The sequence below is a fragment of the Etheostoma cragini genome, chromosome 8 (genome assembly GCF_013103735.1).
Source record: "Etheostoma cragini isolate CJK2018 chromosome 8, CSU_Ecrag_1.0, whole genome shotgun sequence".
Lineage (NCBI taxonomy): Eukaryota > Metazoa > Chordata > Actinopteri > Perciformes > Percidae > Etheostoma > Etheostoma cragini.
This window is the reverse complement of record NC_048414.1, coordinates 28,259,529-28,279,381: the sequence shown is the minus strand read 5'-3', so window position 1 is coordinate 28,279,381 and position 19,853 is coordinate 28,259,529. Positions and strand designations below refer to the sequence as shown.

Below are 19,853 nucleotides of genomic sequence, written 5' to 3'. Positions count from 1 at the left end.
AGTACAATTTCTTTGAAGAATTTTGACATTTACTCATTTTTCTAAAGGCACTGCTATTATTTCGAACACAACTGTACACTCCTCCCCGCACACTTTGTTCCTCCCCAGCTGCACTTTTACCTGTCCCAACATTCGGGCTCAGCACCTTGGGTGCCAGGGCCTTTGTGTGTTCCGCCCCACATCTTTAGAACTCGCTCCCACCACTGAACTGGACTCATCAATTCAACTCTCAACTAGGAACAAATCTCTTTAGATTGGCATACCCGACATAGCTTTCACCTTATCCACCTTGATATTACTGACGTAGTTGTTTTACCGTGTGAAAGTTTTTGGATTTTAAAATTGATACATTTGTTGTGCTTGTGTTGTTTTTATTAATATATGTTGTGGGTGTCTTGAAAAACTCAACAAATAAAATGTATCATTAGGAGCTGTGTAAGATACTACTCACATTGAGCTGCCAGTCAAACACATGTTAAAGTTTCTGTAGTTTTACAGCTAAAAAACAAGATGTTTTTTTTGTTTTTTTGTTTTTTACTTCCGTCTTCAAATGATTCCATATCCCTCTCTTTGCATTCCCGCCCAGACTGGACCACAGTGCCGTGTCCTCAGAGCCAGCTGTAAACGGGCCGGCGTGAGGGTTGCCTATGCCAGCCAATGTCCAGCCTGTTCTGCCATGCAGGGCCCTCCTCCTGGCCAGCCAGTGGAGGCCACTGCTCAGAGCTGTACCAATCACACGCCCCCACCAGGACCAGCAATACTCCCATTGGCTCATCACTGACAGAAAGACAGACAGGTGTACAGACACAAAATGAACTGAAAAGCAAAATGAGAGACATACTCAAATGGATACAGAATCTTTTTTTTTTTGCATTTGTTTATATACTATTGTTCTTATGAGGTGATGTGCGACTGATATCTTGCCACTCAAAATTAAATAGTAATGTTGCTATAGTTAAAGAAATGATTGTATGAATAAAATATTTTATAAAAAGAAAAATGTATACAGAAACATAAGATGAATTACCACAGAAACAGGAATAGCTGATTGGTGTCTCAACCAACCACTAAGCCGGTGTCACTGGCTGGATCTGTTATCCTGCATACTTAATACAACAGTTGCTATATCTAAAATTCTCGCCCACCTTTGGTCTGTGTCTCTGATCTACGAATTGAAATACATTTAAAAGAAAACACGCTTAGTTTTATTTGGCTGCAGGTCTCATTTGTAAATGTTTTTTCTCTTGTATTCTTATGAATTGAGTAAGATTTGACACGCTTTTTTAGTAGCTTTTTTTTTTAATTTATTATGGAAGTAAGATGATGGTTATTTTTTTTTTTTTTCTAAAGAGCCATACCACCACCTTGTCCTCTTCTAGCAGGCTGCATTCATGCTAACTGGTTTCCTACCTCGCAGCTAGAAGGCCCAACAGGAGAGAGTTTGTTGTCAGTACAGCCTAAACTGGGAGCTGTAAATAAATTCTGAGCTTGTCTTTTTAGAACTAACTAAACTTCTTTAGAACCACACTCCTCGTCTTTGGCCCAAACATTATTTTTTTTATTTGAAGTTCCTTCGAGACCAGTGGTTCTCAACTTGGGGGTCTCCCTTTAGATCAGAATCACCCTCTGCAAATTCCATTGCTGGTTGAAGATGCATGTATGCAGAGGGCAGCCGTATTTTATGGGTAGCTACAACATTTTAGAGAACTTAGGAGGAAAGTGAAAGTTGGCTGGAGGACAAACTACACACAGGAACATGAGATTAAATGGTAACAATTTAGCAAATGAGTTACCTTCTGAAAGAAACTAGTGCTCATCATGAAGCTACGCGCGATTCAGTCACTTTATGACAAGAATTACTACCTGAAGACAACTAAGTTGCACTTTTGGTATGGATGATCAAGTTCCAGCCACAGGTGTTTATTCTTAGACTGTGTTCAGGCTGACAAAAGCACCTCTCTTTTCACGGTGATGTAAGCAAATGTGGGGTGTCGACAGGAGGCTCGGACCAGGAAATGGCTCAGTGTTGGCTGTAACGCATCGAGATCTGACAATGCACCTGCTGGCCAATCAAAATATGCACATTCAGGTTAGATTACTTTATAAGGTGGAGGGCTTAAGTCACTTGTTTACCTGCTAATTGTTAACTGCTAAAAGCCTTCCTGAGAATATGCTGTGCAGTGTTTAGGCGTTGCTGCCTTCTTCCTCCATCGGATTTGGTCTTGTCTCCCCCCACCAGACTGAGTGTTTAATCCAGGAAGTCCAGTTTGAGTCTGAAGCCTTTTTAAAGGGCTTTTGTCAGTCTGAACGCATCCTTGTTCCAGGTTGTTTTTTTTGTTTTTTGAAATCACCACCTCTATTTACAAATCCGTCTTCATGAGGCGATGCATTGACTTGGAAATTCAACCTCGTAATTCTCGAAGAAACTTAAAACTTGTAATGGGTATCTTGGGACATATTCATTTTCTCTCAACGAACTCTGGACTGGCACCAGATCTGTTGCAGCATTACTGCTAACTGTCCGTCCACATTAGATTTACTTTACCGATGCGTCTACCTGCAGCTGGGCTTTACATAGTGCATACGTTTTTAGAAATCATACTCCTCGCAGCCTTACTTGTTTCCATGGAACCGCTTCCTTTCCCCTCACCAAATGTCTTTATTTTTTTTTCATCTTGTCAATAAATTCTTCAGTGGTTGGGATTTGGTTCCCAAAGAAAATGTAACTCAAAGCTTTCTGTTACGGCATTGGAAGGGAAACAAACCTATTTACAGATGATGGTACAACCCACTTTTTTGTCAGATTAATTAAATTTCATCTTAATTTCTAAAGCTAAGTGGTCTTTGCAGATGGTTTTCTTGAGTTTTTTATTGTAACTAAGGTTGAATTAGGCCAGTTACACAATCCCACTAGAGTTTCTTCAGTACTCATTACAGGACTTTGAACGCTAATTTCCAGACAGAGGAAATCAGGAAATATCTTACAATTACCCAGATTTCTGGGCTGTCAGTCTTAATTTATTGTGAAACACTGTTTTAGATGGTTATTCGGAGTGAGAATGTCACATTCTTCTTCAGCTTTCATACATTAAAAACCAACGTCGGTGTAGAAACTTAGGAAGGAGTTATGGATTTTGATGCTGCCACCTTTGAAGAGCTCTGATGTCTGCAGCGCTGAATAATTCTACAGTCAAGCAAAACCTGGTAAAGGTCAGTCATTTCTTACCTTCCCCCCCCCATTTTCAACAATGGTACTGGAAGGTGTAAATGGAAAAGTATATTATGTTAATTTCTAAATGTAAAAATTATTTCAGAAGTGACATTGCAAATACTAAATTTCTATTTTTTTGCCCCCTAATTAGAAAAATATTAGCATTTTACTATTCCTCTTCATTACCGCTTGGAGTACATTTTCCTATGGCCAGGGGTACTAAAGTAAATGAGAAGATGGTGTTAATGGAATATTGTCTAGGCTTTCAAGGATAATTTGCTGTGTATGTGAAAAGTATGATTGTGACCAAGAGCTGTTTTTTTTGTGTCAAACGGCAAATTAAAGGAGACATTATTCTCCTTTCTTAGCTTAGCATGTGTATTTTGGGATTCTATTGGAACTTGTTCACATGATTTAATGTTCAAAAACCAAATTGCAGGTATTTGAGCCAGGGACTGCAGTTGCTTTCCACCGGCTGCAAGACCCAAGGCATGATGTGCGCTGATGACACACGGCGGACTGCTCTGTTAAAACTAGCTGTTCTACTTTTCATGAAGGAGACGTCCGGTTACCAAGGCTCATCGTAGCTTTGTCTCAACTTTCTTTTTATCTAAAGTATCAGTTTTATTCTTGAAATACATTGCAATGCAATCGCTAAACTACTTGACTATTTACAGGTGAGATACATTCGAATTGTTAACAAAAAGCATCGGGCCCATTAAAATAAAAGGATTGCAGTGGGGTTTGCACGTGTGCAGAACTTTAGGAATTCATCCCTGCACTGTCTGCTCTTTGACACACCTCCCTAGGACCCAACTAGCTCCAACCAGAACCCGCCCCCCTCATTAGCTGAGCTCATTAAGGCACCTGTGCCCTCATGGTTGCCTCTGGCTTTCTCTGCCTGTCACATAGGCCCCTCTCTGTGACCATTGAGGCAGGTGAGTAGATAGAAACCCTGGGTTATGCTTTGAAGACATACACATTTTTGATGCAGTTTGCATGTCTCCAAAGTTTGCCAAAATCCAAAGTTCCCCTGCCTGTGGTATTTGTCTTGTTCTACTGAGCCCATGGTGTAAGGTAGGATTAACCAGCAGCAAGTTATGACGGCTACTGGAAGGAAGTTATTTCACATTGCTGGTAAACCTGTTTTTAACTGTTTTCTAACTTGTAGGTTGTCAGCTGCCGTTTTCTTTGGTTTAGTATGTTATTAAAGTGCCACCAGGCTTTTTTTATTTTTATTTATGTATGTTTGCTTTGTTAGTTCCTTTTCAGTGTAGCTAGTAGCCAGATTGCAGTGGAGGCTAGGCACGCTAGTGTGGGTCCCTGCACAGTTTGTGGTGATAATGGCACTTGGACACGATTTGCAGTGACTATCGATTGCAGTGGCGGTAAGTTAATGCACCCTGAAACACACCCTGAGTTAGATTGCCTATCTACAGCTGGCCTCTGCACACTTCCCCTTTGGTAATTTTATGTAACTGGGAGTGTAAATGTATTAAAGAATTTACTGCTTTTTTTTGTCCTACTTAAATTCAATTTTCCCAATTTGATTAATCTACATTTCTAACCACCCTCTTTTCAGGCACTTCCAGTCTAACCATTTTATTATCAATAAAGAAGTTTTTGTTTTTGGAATCACGTCTCTGTCTTGCTTCACTTGGCGAGCCTGGGTAGCCTTTGTGAAACTGGGTATTAAGGTAGAAGTGAAGCACATCTTGGGGTCAAAGTCCCCAGGTGGTGTCAGTGAGATTCTGGCGGTGGTAAGTCGTGTGTCGCCACCGCACCTTGCCAAATTCAAAACCAAATTCACTTATTCTATTCACTTTTTTTTTCTTTTTTTTAAATCTGTGTTAAAGTAGGCTACGTGTTTGAAATTAATACTCCTAAATGAATACAGAATACCTTAAGCTCACATCTAAGCCCAGCTTAAAGTGGCATTAGTGCTGCTAAACCATGAAGAAAACGTAATTAAAAACATTATTTTGAGATACTAGGTCATTACTTTAAATTGCATAGTATTGTGACTTACAGGATAATTGGCAGAAATGAACTTCCATAGCTCTTACCCACAAACCTTTTAATATTTCACATCTTCTATACGTTATTGATACTAGTGCAGCCGCTTGCTTGGCCTGTGGTATTGCAGTGGCTCAGCACTGCTATTCTTTGGGTCCTGACCTATGCACCTCCCGTGAAATGGATACACATTTCTTCAGAAATTAGAGCTGTCCTCGACCTAGAGAAATTCTCAACTAGTCGGTTTAATCGACCCATCAGTGCGTTCTGACTGATCGTTTGGACTAGAAAAGGCGCATCCATTTACCGTCTGTCAAACTGGGTTTCTCCACTAAGAATCTTGCTAAAGCACCACTTTAAGTCTTTAGTTTAGTCATCCAGCATGAAAAAGCATGACAAATGTATAATCAACTAAAGAAAGCTTAGCTGACTAAGAGGGGCAGCATTCTCAGAAATTCCTTGCTGTAGTTATAATTACCCTAACAATACTCTTCTACAAAGTCCTAAAACAGATGAGAAAATACAAAGTATTCTAATATGTAAATACTAATATCTATAGAAACCTTTCTCTAGAACTTCATAAGTGGTTATGAGTGAACCAAACATTTGAAAGAAGGCAGACGTGCATTTGGGTTAATAACTATTAATGGCCGTTTGGTCCGACCGTCATAAATGCACCTTAACTCTGAGCTAAATGTTCCCGGAGTTTAGCCTCCCAGGCAGGCTAATTCCTAGTGACGTAAACTCAAACCCTATTAACTTCATTGAGGAGGATTCGTACTCACTAGCAACAATATTTACTCTGCATAATCTGAAGTTTTATGACCTCTACTTCAGTTTAGTTCCGTCCAGAGATCTTGTTTTGAGTTCGCGCTACTTCCTGACAGACTTCCCATTGGGTTTAAAATTCACCCATGAGCTAGGGTCGGACGTCGTGCTTGGTGACGTCAAAACAAGTTATGTTTACAGCTAGCTTGATGCTAGGCAGTCTTGCGTCAAGACCAGACCCGCGTTTTAGCAAATTCCTCACCTGCTCTCGTGGCTTTACAAGTCTTTGATTCACAGATGCAGTGTGTAGTTTCAGCGTGAGTAATGCAGGATAGGTACAGTGAGATAGGCCTCGTCCAGCAAATACTCGGTTTGAATTTAGTGCCGAGAAAGAATGGCACACACCGAGGCAACGACACTTCTCTCAACGACTTCTCAGGTGGGCTTATGTTGGCTAGCTTGACAGCTAACATAGCTAGCTACGTACCCAGACGGGGGATGGATATCACATGAAGTCGCGTCTAGTGTTTCCCTTTTAACAAACATGTCAACGTTAAAATGTGTCCCTATAAGAGATTACCGTTAAGGTTAACGCTGGTTTGTTTGCGTTAGCCTTATCCATAGCCTGTGTATTCGTGAAGCTAGCTAGCTAACTTCCTGCTTCACCCCAACGGTTGTTCTAATAGTCGGACTTTGTCCAAAGCGATGGTTAAATGTTTAAAAATGGCGAGTATAATCGATTATTGTAGGACTGCGATGTGCTTAGCTGTTTTAGGTGTTACTGTAAGAACGTTGTAGTTAAGAATACTTTCTTACAGCTCCTCTATTTTGTATGCTATCGTGTGTGTTCTTACATTTAACCATGCCACTTGTTTGGGACTGAAAATGGGACCGGGCAGAGGCAGTATTAAAAACGATATAAAAAAAGATGAAAAATTACAGTTTCAGAAACCTTTTTAGTTAAATATAGTCACTTGAACATTGACAAATATTTGAAAGCATTTGTGATTAATATTGACGTTTTGAATTGCCCATTATTGTGCTGAAGAACATGCAGTATGTGTCCATGGGTGTCCACATTCTCCAAGCGGGGGCCATTGTTTCCAGCAGATAAGGGGTGGAACTCTCCTGGTAGGGATGAACAGCATTCCATCAAAAATACTGCCTCAATTGGTGTTTAGAGGGGGCTGGGGAGTGTTAAGATCTGGTGGGTGAAGATCATAGCACATGAGTCACATCATTTTCAAATTCACCAGACCCCACAGTGAGCCCCGTCACCTGTATAAAAGCATCTGCAGCTTCTTTAAGCATTAGACTGAGGCTATATTTATGCCTATATTGCTGCGTTATGGTTTAAGAAGGAATATCTTCTCATTCCCCCTGCTCTGCTGTTCCACCCTCTCATTCCTCCTGTATTGGCGTTTCTCCCTCTCATTCCCCATGCTCTGGTGTGTCCCCCTGTGTAGAGGAAATGAAGGCTGTGGAGCCAGACAGCTGGGATCACTTTAATGAATAATTGAATGCCCTAATTGAATTGTCCTAGTGCACGGTGGACCTGTAAACAACGAGCACTATGATGGGCATGCAGTGATGCGTGTCTGCGTGCGTGCGTGCTTGTGTGTGTTTCCAGAGATGTGGTACGGAGTGTTTCTGTGGGCAGCGGTCTCCTCTCTGGTCTTCCACCTGCCGGCAGCGCTGCTCGCCCTCGCCACGCTGCGCCAGCACAAGATCGCCCGATTCATTCCCATCGCCATCGTCCTCATGGGCATCGTGGGACCACTTTGTGGGGGAGTCCTCACCAGTAAGTCTTACAGTCAGTCAGTGTTAAAATGTAAAAAACGTGACGGTTTAAACAAGAACCTTTTAAGTGTTCGGGCTGATAAGTTGATTTACCCCCAAATAATCATCCGCTGAAATATAAAAGTTTTTTTTGTCATACAATGTCTATGTGAAAACTCTTTCTGGGCAATGGGGTGCAGCACCACCCTTATCCAGTGGTGGTGGTGCCCTGGAGTTAGACTGGAGGAAAAAGAGTAATCTTAAAAAAAACTGCTGATTAGTTGACTAACCAGGGACAGACTTAGCCATTAGGTCAAACTAAACAATAAATCTGTTGAAAAATGTCTTTGCCTCATTATTATTCTTTTTTTTTTCTTTTTAAAGGTGCAGCCATAGCAGGTGTGTACAAGGCTGCAGGAAAGAGGATGATCCATTTGGAGGCTCTATTTTTCGGTGTGGGACAGTCTTTTTGTGTCCTCCTCATCTCCTTCTTTAGGGTGCTTGCCACCCTTTAGCAGCGCCGAGGCCTGCCTGGCTGCCCCGCTGGTCGGGTCCCTGGCTGGCCCGCTGGCTGGCCCGCTGGTCGGGCCCCTGGCTGGGCCCCTGGCTGGGCCCCTGGCTGGGCCCCTGGCTGTCCCGCCGGCTGTCCCGCTGGCTGGCCCGCTGACTGGCAGCTGAGTCTTGACACCAGTCGCACCTTCTCTTGGTGGAACCCGAGTTTAACGTGGTACAAGACTCGCTCCCTGGAAAATCCCGGTTCCCTTGTAAACCAGTAGGGCCCGGGACATGGCGTCATTTTCCTACTGGAAGACGGGAGCGGATTTGATTGAACTATGAAAGAAAGAGCTGGAGGTGTGTTTGCAGCACTAAGCCTTCTGAAAGATGTCCACTGTAGGACAGCACAGCGCTGCTTTCACATCACGGGCCGACCACACTACACACACTTTTTTTTCTGATCTTAAAAATATATTGAAGATGCGCTCCCAGGGCTAGCGGCATTTTTAAATAATATTATTAAATAATCATTTCTTTAATTATTAATAATAGTTCTTCCTGTGTGGTGTGAAGGAAGCAGGATGCTGCTGTTCCTTATCGCCGGGGTTGTCGGTCAGCAGCAGGATGACACTAACCTTTCTCAGGGGCTGTGTTTGTGTGTGTGTGTGTGTGTTTGTGTGTATCTGTGTGTGTGTGTGTGTCTTTCACTATTGGTCTGACAACAGTTTGACTCCATGCAATGACTGCCAAGAGACAGAATAACAGGCAGGAAGATGATGGTTATATGCAAGATTCTGGCTTTTTTTTTTTCTTGAGGCCTTAACTTCTTTTTTCTGACTTCCAAAGTGGTGTTTATCTTCAGGGCTGTCTTTCTTTAACACTGTCCCCTGCTCCTTTCATTCTAGTCGGACTGCCTGTGTGTTACTGTTGATTCTCAATAAGTTAGAAGCTCCTGCATCCCGTTCCCTTCTAGCTTTCTCTGCTAATTTATTTCAGACAAGCATCAAGGTTTTTATTGATAACGTTTTTATGGGACACAACATTTAAATTTTTTTATTCTGCCCTGCAAATGCAGCCTATAGAATGTGTTGAGATTCTCATCCTCTTGGTTGGTGTGTTTGGTTGTGAGTGAATAGATCAGAGGTGCGCACAGATTACTCCACAAACCCCAAAAGAGTTGTTGATTGTTGCTTTTCTCTCTAAATGACCCTGTTTTTACAGGTGTGTCATTTTGGGACACTGAACTGATTTGTATATATTCTAAATGATTTCCAGGTCTTTGTAGCTTTTCGATCTTTATGACCAAATAGGTTTTGCTGTTTTTATTTCTCTGCACTAGATGTATTACGTTGTAATACGGTGATTGAACAGAAGTGTGGTTGTTAGTTGTTGGACTCGTCATATTTAGGTGCTTCTGCGTCCCCATCACGGGCAACACACAGACCGAGGTGAACTCTGCATGGAAAACCTTTACTTTAATGAGGAAAAAGATGGAGCTTATAATTGATGCTGTTTCTGTTTAAACGACTACTTAGTAGGGAGTTCCACTAGCTGCTACCAGACAGGGATCTACTGTTGTGACAGGAGTCACTTTTCCATTGGTTTTGATTTCTATTTTTGTATCTTTGTCTTGATGATAAGCTGCTTCTGTAAAAACTGCATCAAGAAATGAGTTTGCATCATCATTGAATTTTATGAACATGTAGAGTTCATTGACTTGCTTTTGGTGTAAAGGTAAAAGATTTTGACTGATTCATTGCATGTCTCATACGGTCTTCTCACTTACAATTTGGTCTGTATAAATGTATCTATAACGCCCTGAAAAAGTCAGCAAAAAAGGTTCCCTAGCCGTCTCAGACTTTAGCAAATCAAGCAAAACATGGATTACATTTTTAAGAGTAGACTAACAGATTTACGACAACCTGTTTCACAGGTCTGAGTCCTGCTTTGAGTTTTGTGTAACTGTAGTTTGAAAAACATTTCCCGTCTTTTTGGTTTAGTGTACAACTACGTGGGCCAGAATTCCTTGTGAACCTAAACCGATATGCAGACCGGATCAGAGTCTGCAAGGTGCCGGATTTGGCCCCCAGGGCCTTGAGTTTGACACGTGTGCACTTAAGGGTCCCGGGACCAAAAATGAGCTGCATAATTAATATGCACTCTGTAAGCATGCCGTCAAGTGAAATACAATAGGTAGTGGAGCCCAACGATGAAGGATTTTTTAGGCTGATATTGATACAAGTATTTGTTGATTTAAAAATCGGATATTCTGATATACAGGCAGAGAGGTATATATGAAAACAAAATCCAGAAACTCAGAAAATCAGTTTATGTTTTCTAACATTAGTTTTTTGTAGTTATTTATGAGTTCTCACTAAAATACGATCATTTGTTTTATTGTCAGTGTCAACAGAACAGAGGAACATCAAAATATATTAAAGTTCTAATAAATAAAAAGTATAAAAATACAAACTTAAGAAATGAACCCTAAAACAAAAACACATTAACGAAAAAAGAATCTGTGTTGCCAACAGGGACGTTGGACAGCGTCCTCTGGTGGACAGACTATGCAACGCCAACACTCAGAACATGGTTGACAGTCCGTTTGGATTTTTCAAATATTAATTTATCAGAATAATTTATTTTTTGAAAAGCCGATACCGCTAGATTGGGAATACTTAATATGCCCCCCCCCCCGATACATTGGCCGGGCTCTACAATGTGCTTCCCAATTCAGGATTACAAATGGAGTGATAAAACTCAATCACTCATAAATGTTATAAATGCACCTTTGACATTTAACCGAACGCCGTGCCTAATGCAGAAATCATAACAATCTGGTAAATGGTCCAACCGCCTGAACAGTGTTTCACCATAAGGTAACATCCTAATCTCCTGGACACCATGTCGGCCCCAGATCTCTCTAGAAGACGCTGTAGCTGGTCTGGAGTCTGCGTGAGGTGCTTCTTTTAGAAATCCCAGGTCATGTGTGGGAACCAGCGTGCACATGTTTTTAACATCTGGCCCCCGCTGCAGTCTGTTGAGTCACTTATTATGTGTCTTTGTTCCCTACGTGGTGGTTTGTTCTAATTCTGGTGCAGATTGTTTTCCTATATTATGCTGCAGATGGCATTATAATCTCCAGGATCCCGGGATCGGGAGTAAAGAGGGAGCAAACTGCAGATTCTCGTATAACCCCGAAAATAGTTCCTTTAACCCTTCAAACCAAAGATGGCTTGAATTTATTTTTTCATGTACTGCTACACTTCAGTTCTGTTGCATCTGAACGAATAGTCTCTCAGTGCATGTTAGATGTGCAGCAAATCAAGAATGTTCGGCCCATGTTTTAGTTCTGGGAAGTACAATCTAAGAAACCATGAAAGGAAATAATGTGGACTCAGATTGTAAGGACAAGGCTCGGGACGCCCGGCAGCCGTGGGACAGACAATGGGACAGGAATAGTTTCAAACGGCTAGTTAGCTGAAGACTTGACGGTTTTGTTTTGTTGCCTTTTTGTCTTGTAGAACCATTTTAAGGTTGGGTCTTTTAGAGCCTCGAGAGATTTCCTGCCACACCACGCCACTAACTCCTTCAGATTTGTAATTTCAGTGTGAAATGAACAACTGACTGAACATATTTTTAGAAGAGCACGGCCATTCGAGGCGAGGGAAGTTACATCGTTGTTCCTACAAAGACTTTGAAAGCATCCGAGCCCCTCAGTGAACCGCGGCTGAGGCAGAAGCAGACGAGCCCTTGGCCTTGCTTTACGCTGTACGGGTCGGAGAATGTTTATTTTCTTACGCTTGTGTAATTATCTCTCTGAGAATATGTGTGTGTGTGTGTGTGTGTGTGTGCTCTCTGGTTCTGTTACAGCAGCACATGTTGGCGTTGACAACTTCAGTGTGGGAACAGGAAGGGTTGCCCCGAGTACACCGTCATCGTATCATAATCATTTGATTTAAATGAGCCGTGGGACCAATCAGGAACTGAGTGGGTGCTTGATGCTTTTGAATGTTTTTTCCTGACGGTTTTTAACATTTTGGTGTTTGTTTTTTTCAAAGAGGGAAGGGGTGGTTTGCGATATTTTGAAGGTTTTTTTGAGGGTTTTCCTTGAAAAAGGTTTTTTTTTTTTTTTTTTTTTTAAACTTCCTGATTGGTTTCCTCATCTGTGTGCGTTTGCTTTCAGAACCAAGGTGTATTTCTCTGAGTTCTGTTGATCTTCTCATGCGACCCATACTAAGACCATAAACATGAATTCCACACGTTGGCCTCTTAAATCGAGAGAAAAAGGTCAGAGGTCAAAAGCAGATACTTTCTGCTGCAGTAAATGTCCATGCACACAGACGAGGCCGTCTCAGGGTCCTCCACGTCAGACTCCCAGATGGAGTTAAAGTCCCTGTGTGAATGTTCTAGAAGCTACTTAACACAGCATCATAAACCAGGCAAAAGAATGTGTATTAAGTGTTACGCCAACACTAAAAGAACATTAAGTAACACTAATGATGTAGCTGCCCTCTGATTGGTACGTATGCTGGTTTTACTTCTCCTAAGGAAGGGGAAGGAAACAGTGGAATAATAAAAATAGGAATGCTACATTAAAATGAGATATCCAGGTGTAATAATTTGACTAATTTGACGCAGCCAAAACCATTGTGGAGTCTGAACCCGGCATTAGTTTGGGCTGGCTGGACCTTAGGAATGGGCTAAACTGGTATGCTAACATTGATGTTATGAGATCATCATTTTGATGAAGTCCTAATTTTGACTTTTGCAAGAATTGTTTTATCTATTTTAATCAAATCCCTACATTTTCTTATTTGTACATGGTGTTTGTTTCAGCCGGGGTTGGGCTTCAATACTTGCCGTTGTCCCTTACATCAAGCCCCCTGACTCCTGTGATGTTCTTTCAATTCCAATTAATTTGATTTGCCAGGTGTAAATGATTTTTAATCCACAGCGAAGTCAATTACAAATGTAAAAGCAATGCTCAGTATCTGCTGTAACAGAACCATTTATTTCCACATTCCTGGACTGATTTAGTTTGTTTTGTTTTATTGCGAATGGAAATTGTTTAGAAAATTGAGTAAATTAAGTGCCAATGGTTAATATTTTCATGGAATAAAAATGTTTTAACTATCACGTTGTGGTGCATCTTCATGTCCTTTGTCCCCCTCTAGTGGTGAGAGCTGAGACAGAGCTGCTTTCTTCATTTAAACTCGGTCCATAGGGAGTTGGGTCGGGAACCGGAGGGTCGCCGGTTCAACTCCCCGTTCGGGCCAAATTACGGTTGTGGACTGGTAGCTGGAGAGGGGCCAGTTCACTTCCTGGGCACTGTCATGGTGCTCTTGAGCAAGGCACCGGACCCTTAAATGCTCAGGGCGTCTTTCTATGGTCATATTACATTTATATAGCCTATATCTATATGGATTTTAAACATTTGAAATGTTTCTTTAAACGTTTTTCAGTTACATGATCAGACTGTTCTATCTCTTTATATGGAGACAGTTTTTTTCTACTAACAATGTGATGTTTTTGTCACCTTCTTCGGACTTATTCTTGCCTTCCATTCTTCCTTCCTTCTACTTTTTGTAATTTTTCTTAAGTGTTTGTTGCTTTTTTTTGTCATATTCTTGCCATACTTCCTTCTTATTACTGTCTTTCTTTGAGTTTTTTGTCTGTACCTATTTATATTTTCCTGCCTTTTTTCACCAGCATGTATTGTTCCTCTTCATGTCATCTTTTTTTTTCTACCATGAATGATTTGGGAAGGTCAGGCGGTACTTTGAGAGCCTCTGGCATAGAGTAAGAGGTCTTATGCCAGGAATCAGTAAAAAGAAGACTTAGAAAAGATAGAAGGAAATGGAGAGGAAAAAGCAGTAAAGAAGATAGAGCTGATGAGAAGGTGAGACAGATGAGCGGTGAGTGGATTAAACGTGTTGTGTCTGGCCAGTGTAAACTGCCAAATTAGCAGCGTGACCTGCAGATGAACCCCTGAAGCCGCATGCACAAAAATAATCTTCCGTTTAGCTAATTTGTTTCTGAGAACATGAAAAACAAATTACATTGAAGAAATACAAAAGTAAAAGTAAGGATGTGGTAGACATACTGTACACAATGTGTATGGAACTTTACATATGTTCAGAAACTGAAATGAATGTATCTAGTTATTGTATTCTATATATGCTGGTGACACTGTTTTATCTTTCTGTGGGGTAACACATTATTCTACCATTCTGTTGTTTTGGTATCATTTCCTAAAAAGCGTTTCCAGAAAGTAATGTATTAGTGTCATGTGGTATCAGAGTCCAAAGTCGTGCTGCTGTAACTCAGACAGCCTTTCAGACAGTAAAGTCACATCTGTGTACAGGCTAGCATACAATTCAGGATATATGAAGAGCATGTTTCTAGAAAATTCTTTCATACTCTTCTTAAAATACGGGCCAAAAGACTTTTTCTACCAGTATTAACTGCCCCGTAATTACTGCACACATATTTTTGTCTTACACCATGCTGACCAGAACTAACCTAACTAACCTATGTTAATATAACAGGAGCCAATAACATTCATTTAATATCACGCCTATCCAAATCCTGCTGCGTTCAGGGTCACTCGGTGTGAAAATGAATCCCCAACTATTTTGACAATGGTTGAAGTGTGTGTGTGTGTGTGTGTGTACTGAATTTCTTTGTGTCTGGGCTGTCGGTCAGGACGTTTATAGACACAAACTGCGATGATTTGTGTTTTTATTCTACGTTTTGTAATTCTTACTCTATTAATTATTAAACTAAATAACAGAAGAATCAATTGTGAAAATGATTGAGTTGCAGCCCTGTACGCCTTAGTAACACACCCAAAGAAAATCGGCAGTTTTTCTTTTTTCTAAACGAGGGTCGGGTATCGTTGGGATTTTTACGATTCCGATGCCTAAACCGATTATTGAAAAATTACATCAAAAAAAGGCTCTTAGTGGTTTGTAAAACTAAACACATAAGTAAACCTCGCACACAACTACACTAATGTAACATTGAATGACAGTTACACTAATAACCAGTCACAACTAAATAAATGTTTCGTTGGTATGGTAACCAGAAGGAAATATAGCATTAAGGAAGAAGCCTCCAGTTCCGTAGCTAGCTGACGGTATCCTACACAGGGAGCCTGATACTTTTAGGTTCGTTTTGGAGCAACAGATTGAAAATATTTCAGTCAACAGATTAACTAAAATAAGGAATTGAAATTTGCATTCTATCTATCCGGTTCCTAGCGGTTGCAAAGGAACCGAATTTCGGTACCCGACCCTAGTTAAAAGTGATTTAATGTACATTTTTTCTTTTATTTACTTAAAATACGCAAAACCATCTGGGAAAGGTTTGCGTCTGCATATTGTGCGTGGTCCTGCTTATCAGTGAAATTTCAGATATTACCTCAACCAGAGCAACGTCTGCAACCCAACAGCACACACACGTCTCTGTACACGGAACATGTATTTATTGGTAAGAGGTTGATCGGTGCACAGATGTGCATGAACAGAAGTGCAGGAAAAACTTGAAAGCAGAAAACTGGCATCTGGTCTGATCAGAAGGACGAGCGAGGAAGAGGCCTGGAGGGAGAGGGGGCGGCTGATCTGCATCTTCATCTGGGCAGGAATGATCCTCTGTTCTCCCTCCTCCGCCTCCTCTTCTACTACTTCTTCTTGTAGTCCTCCAGGTGAGCCAGGATCCAGCCGGAGGGACCCAAGATGGCCACGAACAGGGCAGTCATGGCTATCGCCTGCTCCTGAGGGGCACACGGACACAGAGAGATCACTGAGCAGCATGGGAGAATACTTTTTTCCTGCCTTTTTAAGTCTAAGGTGCAGCACCCAAGCCGTTTTAGGCAGCTGAACGAGTATGAAATGTTAAAAAAACGTTAGCCCAACTATATCAGATACACCGATGTGATTGGTGCAGCTCGCCTCTAGGCCCCGCCTATATCAGATACCCCGATGTGAATTAGATACACTGATGTGATTAGTGCAGCTCGCCTCTAGGTCCCGCCTTTATCAGATACCCCGATGTGATTGGTGCAGCTCGCCTCTGGCTCCGCCTACATCACATACATCGATGTGATTGGTGTAGCTCAGCTTTAAGGGCATTTAGAATGAGCATTATTACTCGATGCCAGAGTAACTCGCTGAGCAAATTCACATTGTGCTCTCGCAAAAAAAACAGCGACCCCTAAAAAACGTGTAGCGCGACCTCACAAAGACTCCAAAGCCAAATTACGGATGATTACACATATTCTGCTTTGTGTTCTGGCTGTGTGGGACCAACCCTGTTTCTCCGTGACGCTTCATCTCCAGTGGTTCTTTACTCGACTCGTCCCAATTTGGTCATAAGAGCAGAAGGTTGCTGTTATCGTTGGCAGGAAACACAACAAAAATACATTTATGATTCTGTTGTCTGTCCAAAAACAACACTCTGCCCATCTATTTTCAGCACTCGAACAAAAGTCTGAGTACAAGCAGAAACCCATCATCCTGGTATTTAAGGACGTGCTACTGCAGCTTCAGTAGAAAGTCCACATGTCAGCACAATCTCAATTTGAAGCATTAGTCTGGCTGTTCTAAATCTAATTTAATTTAATTTATATTGTGTCAAATCCAGGAGATATCTCTTTACAGAAACTTTACAGATAGACCAGACTCTACGTTGCTCCTGGTTTGTTATGAAGTCATTACCTCTCAAAGTGGGTCAAACTTTGAGCTAAATGCAACTGAACCTTTAATGGAAGTGAATATATATATATCTCATTCCCTAAGAACCGTTACCATAAGATAAGAAGAACTTCTTTGTCCCGCAGTGGGACTCAAAGATAAGAGCAGAGATAGGTAATTGTCCAGCGATAGATAAATGTACAAAATATAGCAGTATTATACAATAGATTACACATGAATTATTGTTGGGGCTCTGTACATTTTTGAGTGTGGTCTAGACCTACTCCATCTCTAAAGTGCCTTGAGATAACTATTGCTATGATTTGATACTATAAATAAAATAAAATTGAACTGAATTAAATCCCTGTTCTAATTGGTTATTATTTGATTAAATTGGGAAAAATTTGTCTTCAAACCCGTTATGGACACTAATGAAGCACTCTGTATATAATTATAAATGTATTGGTCATAAAATTATCATTTTCTATTATAAGAAACATGACCTGTAAAAATATCAAGATATTTATGTGAATAAAAAAATAGAGTGACTTTTTTTCTAATTTGATTTCTCATAGCCCAGCATTGAAGGCCATGGGGGACATGGCAGAGGGTGTCAACTGGGGCAACAAGATCTTTTTGGTTATAAAGCCCAAATGTAGATATTTAATGTTATTTTACATTGAGATAATTGTCATATTGTTATATTGTTATAACAGCTTCGGGGTCTCATGAAGTGGTTAATATGTCTCTGTGTCTGTATGTCAAAATCAAGGTCAGTCAGTTGGCACCTGCTTCACAGACACACACACACACACACACACACCCCTCACACAGTAGGCTACACTCCAATTTACACACACTCCAACCCGCAACTAATTTAAACTGTGGAAGAAATGCCCAGTCCTGCATAGTCTGCTGTTATGTTCTGCTAGATATGTCATATAAAGCCTACGTGCTCATTCCAGGGATATATAGGCTAGTCTCCATATTGCGGAGTTATTTATTACCGAGCCGATATGTGTACGTGTTGGATTAAGGCGGAATAATGGCGAGATACAGTCGCACATGTCGAAAGAGTTCAACATTAAAATTCGTTTGATAAAATAAAATTCGTTCATAAGCTCGTCGCGCGGACAAATAGTTCTGTTAATAAACATATATGCTCACATAAGTATGAATGAAGCATGAACATATAAAGTTTGACGCAGTTAGGGGAAAGTGGGGCCAGCAGGCGGGATTCTGCTCGGTCATGTCAGGCCGAGATGCGCTGCTGCGACGCGGCGGAACCGCACTACCTACCGCTTAATCAAGCTAATAACTCTTTGATCAAGCTAATGACGCTTTAATCAAGCTAACAGCGCCTTTTAAGTTACCGCCTGATACCTCCAGCCTGTTGCCGGGCATTTGTTGCCCTGCCGCCGTCATGTGAGGACAGCAGAGTGAACGTGAACTCACCCCCGCAGAGATATGGTGCTTGGCAGGTTTGGCCGAGACATGGGCCACAGGGACCAGCTGAGTCCTGAGCGCGCTCCTGAACAGGCGGGACACGGTGGGCAGAGACATGGCGACGGAACCGGAGACTGGAGAATAGTTAGGGACAACTCTGCAGGCAGCTCTACCTGACTTTCTGTTTTTCTCTATGTGCCAGGCGCAGGGTGTGTGCGTGCGTGGGTGTGTGTGCGTGCTTGCGTGCGTGCGTGTGTGTGTGTGTGTGTGTGACTGTGGGAGGGAGGGAGGGAGGGATGGAGGGAGGGGACCGTCACGTTGAACGCCTTCAACCGGCGTCGGAATTTAATTGGCCGGCTCACCTCCGGGTACATTTCCCCATAGATAGACCGCCTCTAGGCCTAGATACTTCCACGTCCTCCTCCTGTCCCTGGGAACACAACACCACAGCTGCCTGCCAAGGAGACGCTTCAAGCCTTTATTTCCACAAATGAAATCATGTAGGTTAAATATATCACCTCTTTGTCAAGCTACATGTAGATTTTTTTGTAGGATTTGTTCCTCTTGTGCAACTTTCTACTGCATAGAAGAAAGTCCACTTCTAGAGGAAATGATTGCCTCATAGTAAGTGTTTTATATCTTGGCCTGCCTACTAGAAGCCTACAGTGCCTGTTCTTAAGGGCTTGGCCTGTGGTTTTGCTATGAAGTTTTCTCCAGAACCTTTGTCCTGAACTTAATATAGGCCTACAAACATTCTACTGATTTATGGTGTAGGCTACTACTACTTTAGAGGAAAACATTGTACTACTACAGTCAGGCTAGTAGACAGAGAGCATTGCAGATTTGACTCCCCACATATCACTATTAAAAGGTGGAACAATCACATATTTGCCCCATTGATAGACAGCAGTGCGACACGCCTCCAACGCCAGAACTGGACCAAGATTTTAGTGTTGTCTCTTTGGTCGATAATACAATCTTTTTTTAAAGATTATTTTTTGGGGGCTTTTCCCTCCAATAAAGTGACAGTAAATAGACATGAAAGGGGAAGAGAGATGGGGGACGACACACAGCAAAGGGCCACAGGTCGGAACCCGAACCCGGGTTGCTGCAGGACTCAGCCCACATGGGGCGAACGCTTCCACTGGCCGAGCAACCTCGCCTGACTGTGGGTCAGTAGTCAGCTGTTCATCAGAGAGGTGGCTTGTGGGTAGAAACTGTTCCTGAGTCTGTTGGTTTTGGCGTACAGTGCTCTGTAGCGCCTACCAGAGGGCAGAAGCTGGACCAGATTGTGTCCGGGGTGAGATGGGTCTGCAGTGATGGTTCCTGCCCGTTTCCTGACTCTGGATGTGTAGAAGTCATGGACGGAGGGCAGGTTGGCACCGATGATCTTTTCTGCAGTCCTAACTGTCACACTAATCTTGTGCCTTGCAAATGTGTTT

At 41.8% G+C, this 19,853-nt stretch overlaps 3 protein-coding genes and 1 long non-coding RNA gene across 12 annotated transcripts in view; 2 read left to right on the top strand and 2 right to left on the bottom strand.

Annotated features, from left to right (window-relative positions):
* The window catches only part of ppp6r3 (protein phosphatase 6, regulatory subunit 3), a 27,558-nt gene extending 26,031 nt beyond the window's left edge, over positions 1-1,527 (top strand). For all 9 annotated transcript variants that reach the window (XM_034878571.1, XM_034878570.1, XM_034878572.1 and 6 more), the window contains one exon: positions 587-1,527. In XM_034878571.1, coding sequence (XP_034734462.1) covers positions 587-638 — 52 coding nt within the window. In that variant the 3' untranslated portion in view covers positions 639-1,527. The remainder of the gene's footprint in view (positions 1-586) is intronic.
* The window catches only part of LOC117948791, a 9,901-nt gene extending 344 nt beyond the window's left edge, over positions 1-9,557 (bottom strand). Inside the window, exons 1-3 of the long non-coding RNA XR_004657560.1 lie at positions 9,478-9,557; positions 6,467-6,470; positions 2,941-2,948 (exon numbers count right to left, since the gene is read on the bottom strand). This is a non-coding gene — a long non-coding RNA (uncharacterized LOC117948791). The remainder of the gene's footprint in view (positions 1-2,940; positions 2,949-6,466; positions 6,471-9,477) is intronic.
* On the top strand, positions 6,033-10,328 carry tmem170a (transmembrane protein 170A). The gene is made up of 3 exons (XM_034878641.1): positions 6,033-6,434; positions 7,626-7,796; positions 8,159-10,328. Exons 1-3 carry the CDS (start codon positions 6,320-6,322, stop codon positions 8,287-8,289), a joined length of 417 nt encoding a protein of 138 aa, XP_034734532.1. The 5' UTR covers positions 6,033-6,319; the 3' UTR covers positions 8,290-10,328.
* A 5,409-nt stretch (positions 10,329-15,737) lies between these two features.
* On the bottom strand, positions 15,738-18,692 carry LOC117948783 (cytochrome c oxidase subunit 8B, mitochondrial). The gene is made up of 2 exons (XM_034878646.1): positions 18,421-18,692; positions 15,738-16,046 (listed from the first exon to the last, which is right to left on the bottom strand). The coding sequence occupies exons 1-2, from the start codon at positions 18,526-18,528 to the stop codon at positions 15,954-15,956; spliced, it is 201 nt and encodes a 66-aa protein (XP_034734537.1). The 5' UTR covers positions 18,529-18,692; the 3' UTR covers positions 15,738-15,953.
* Positions 18,693-19,853: the final 1,161 nt, after the last annotated feature.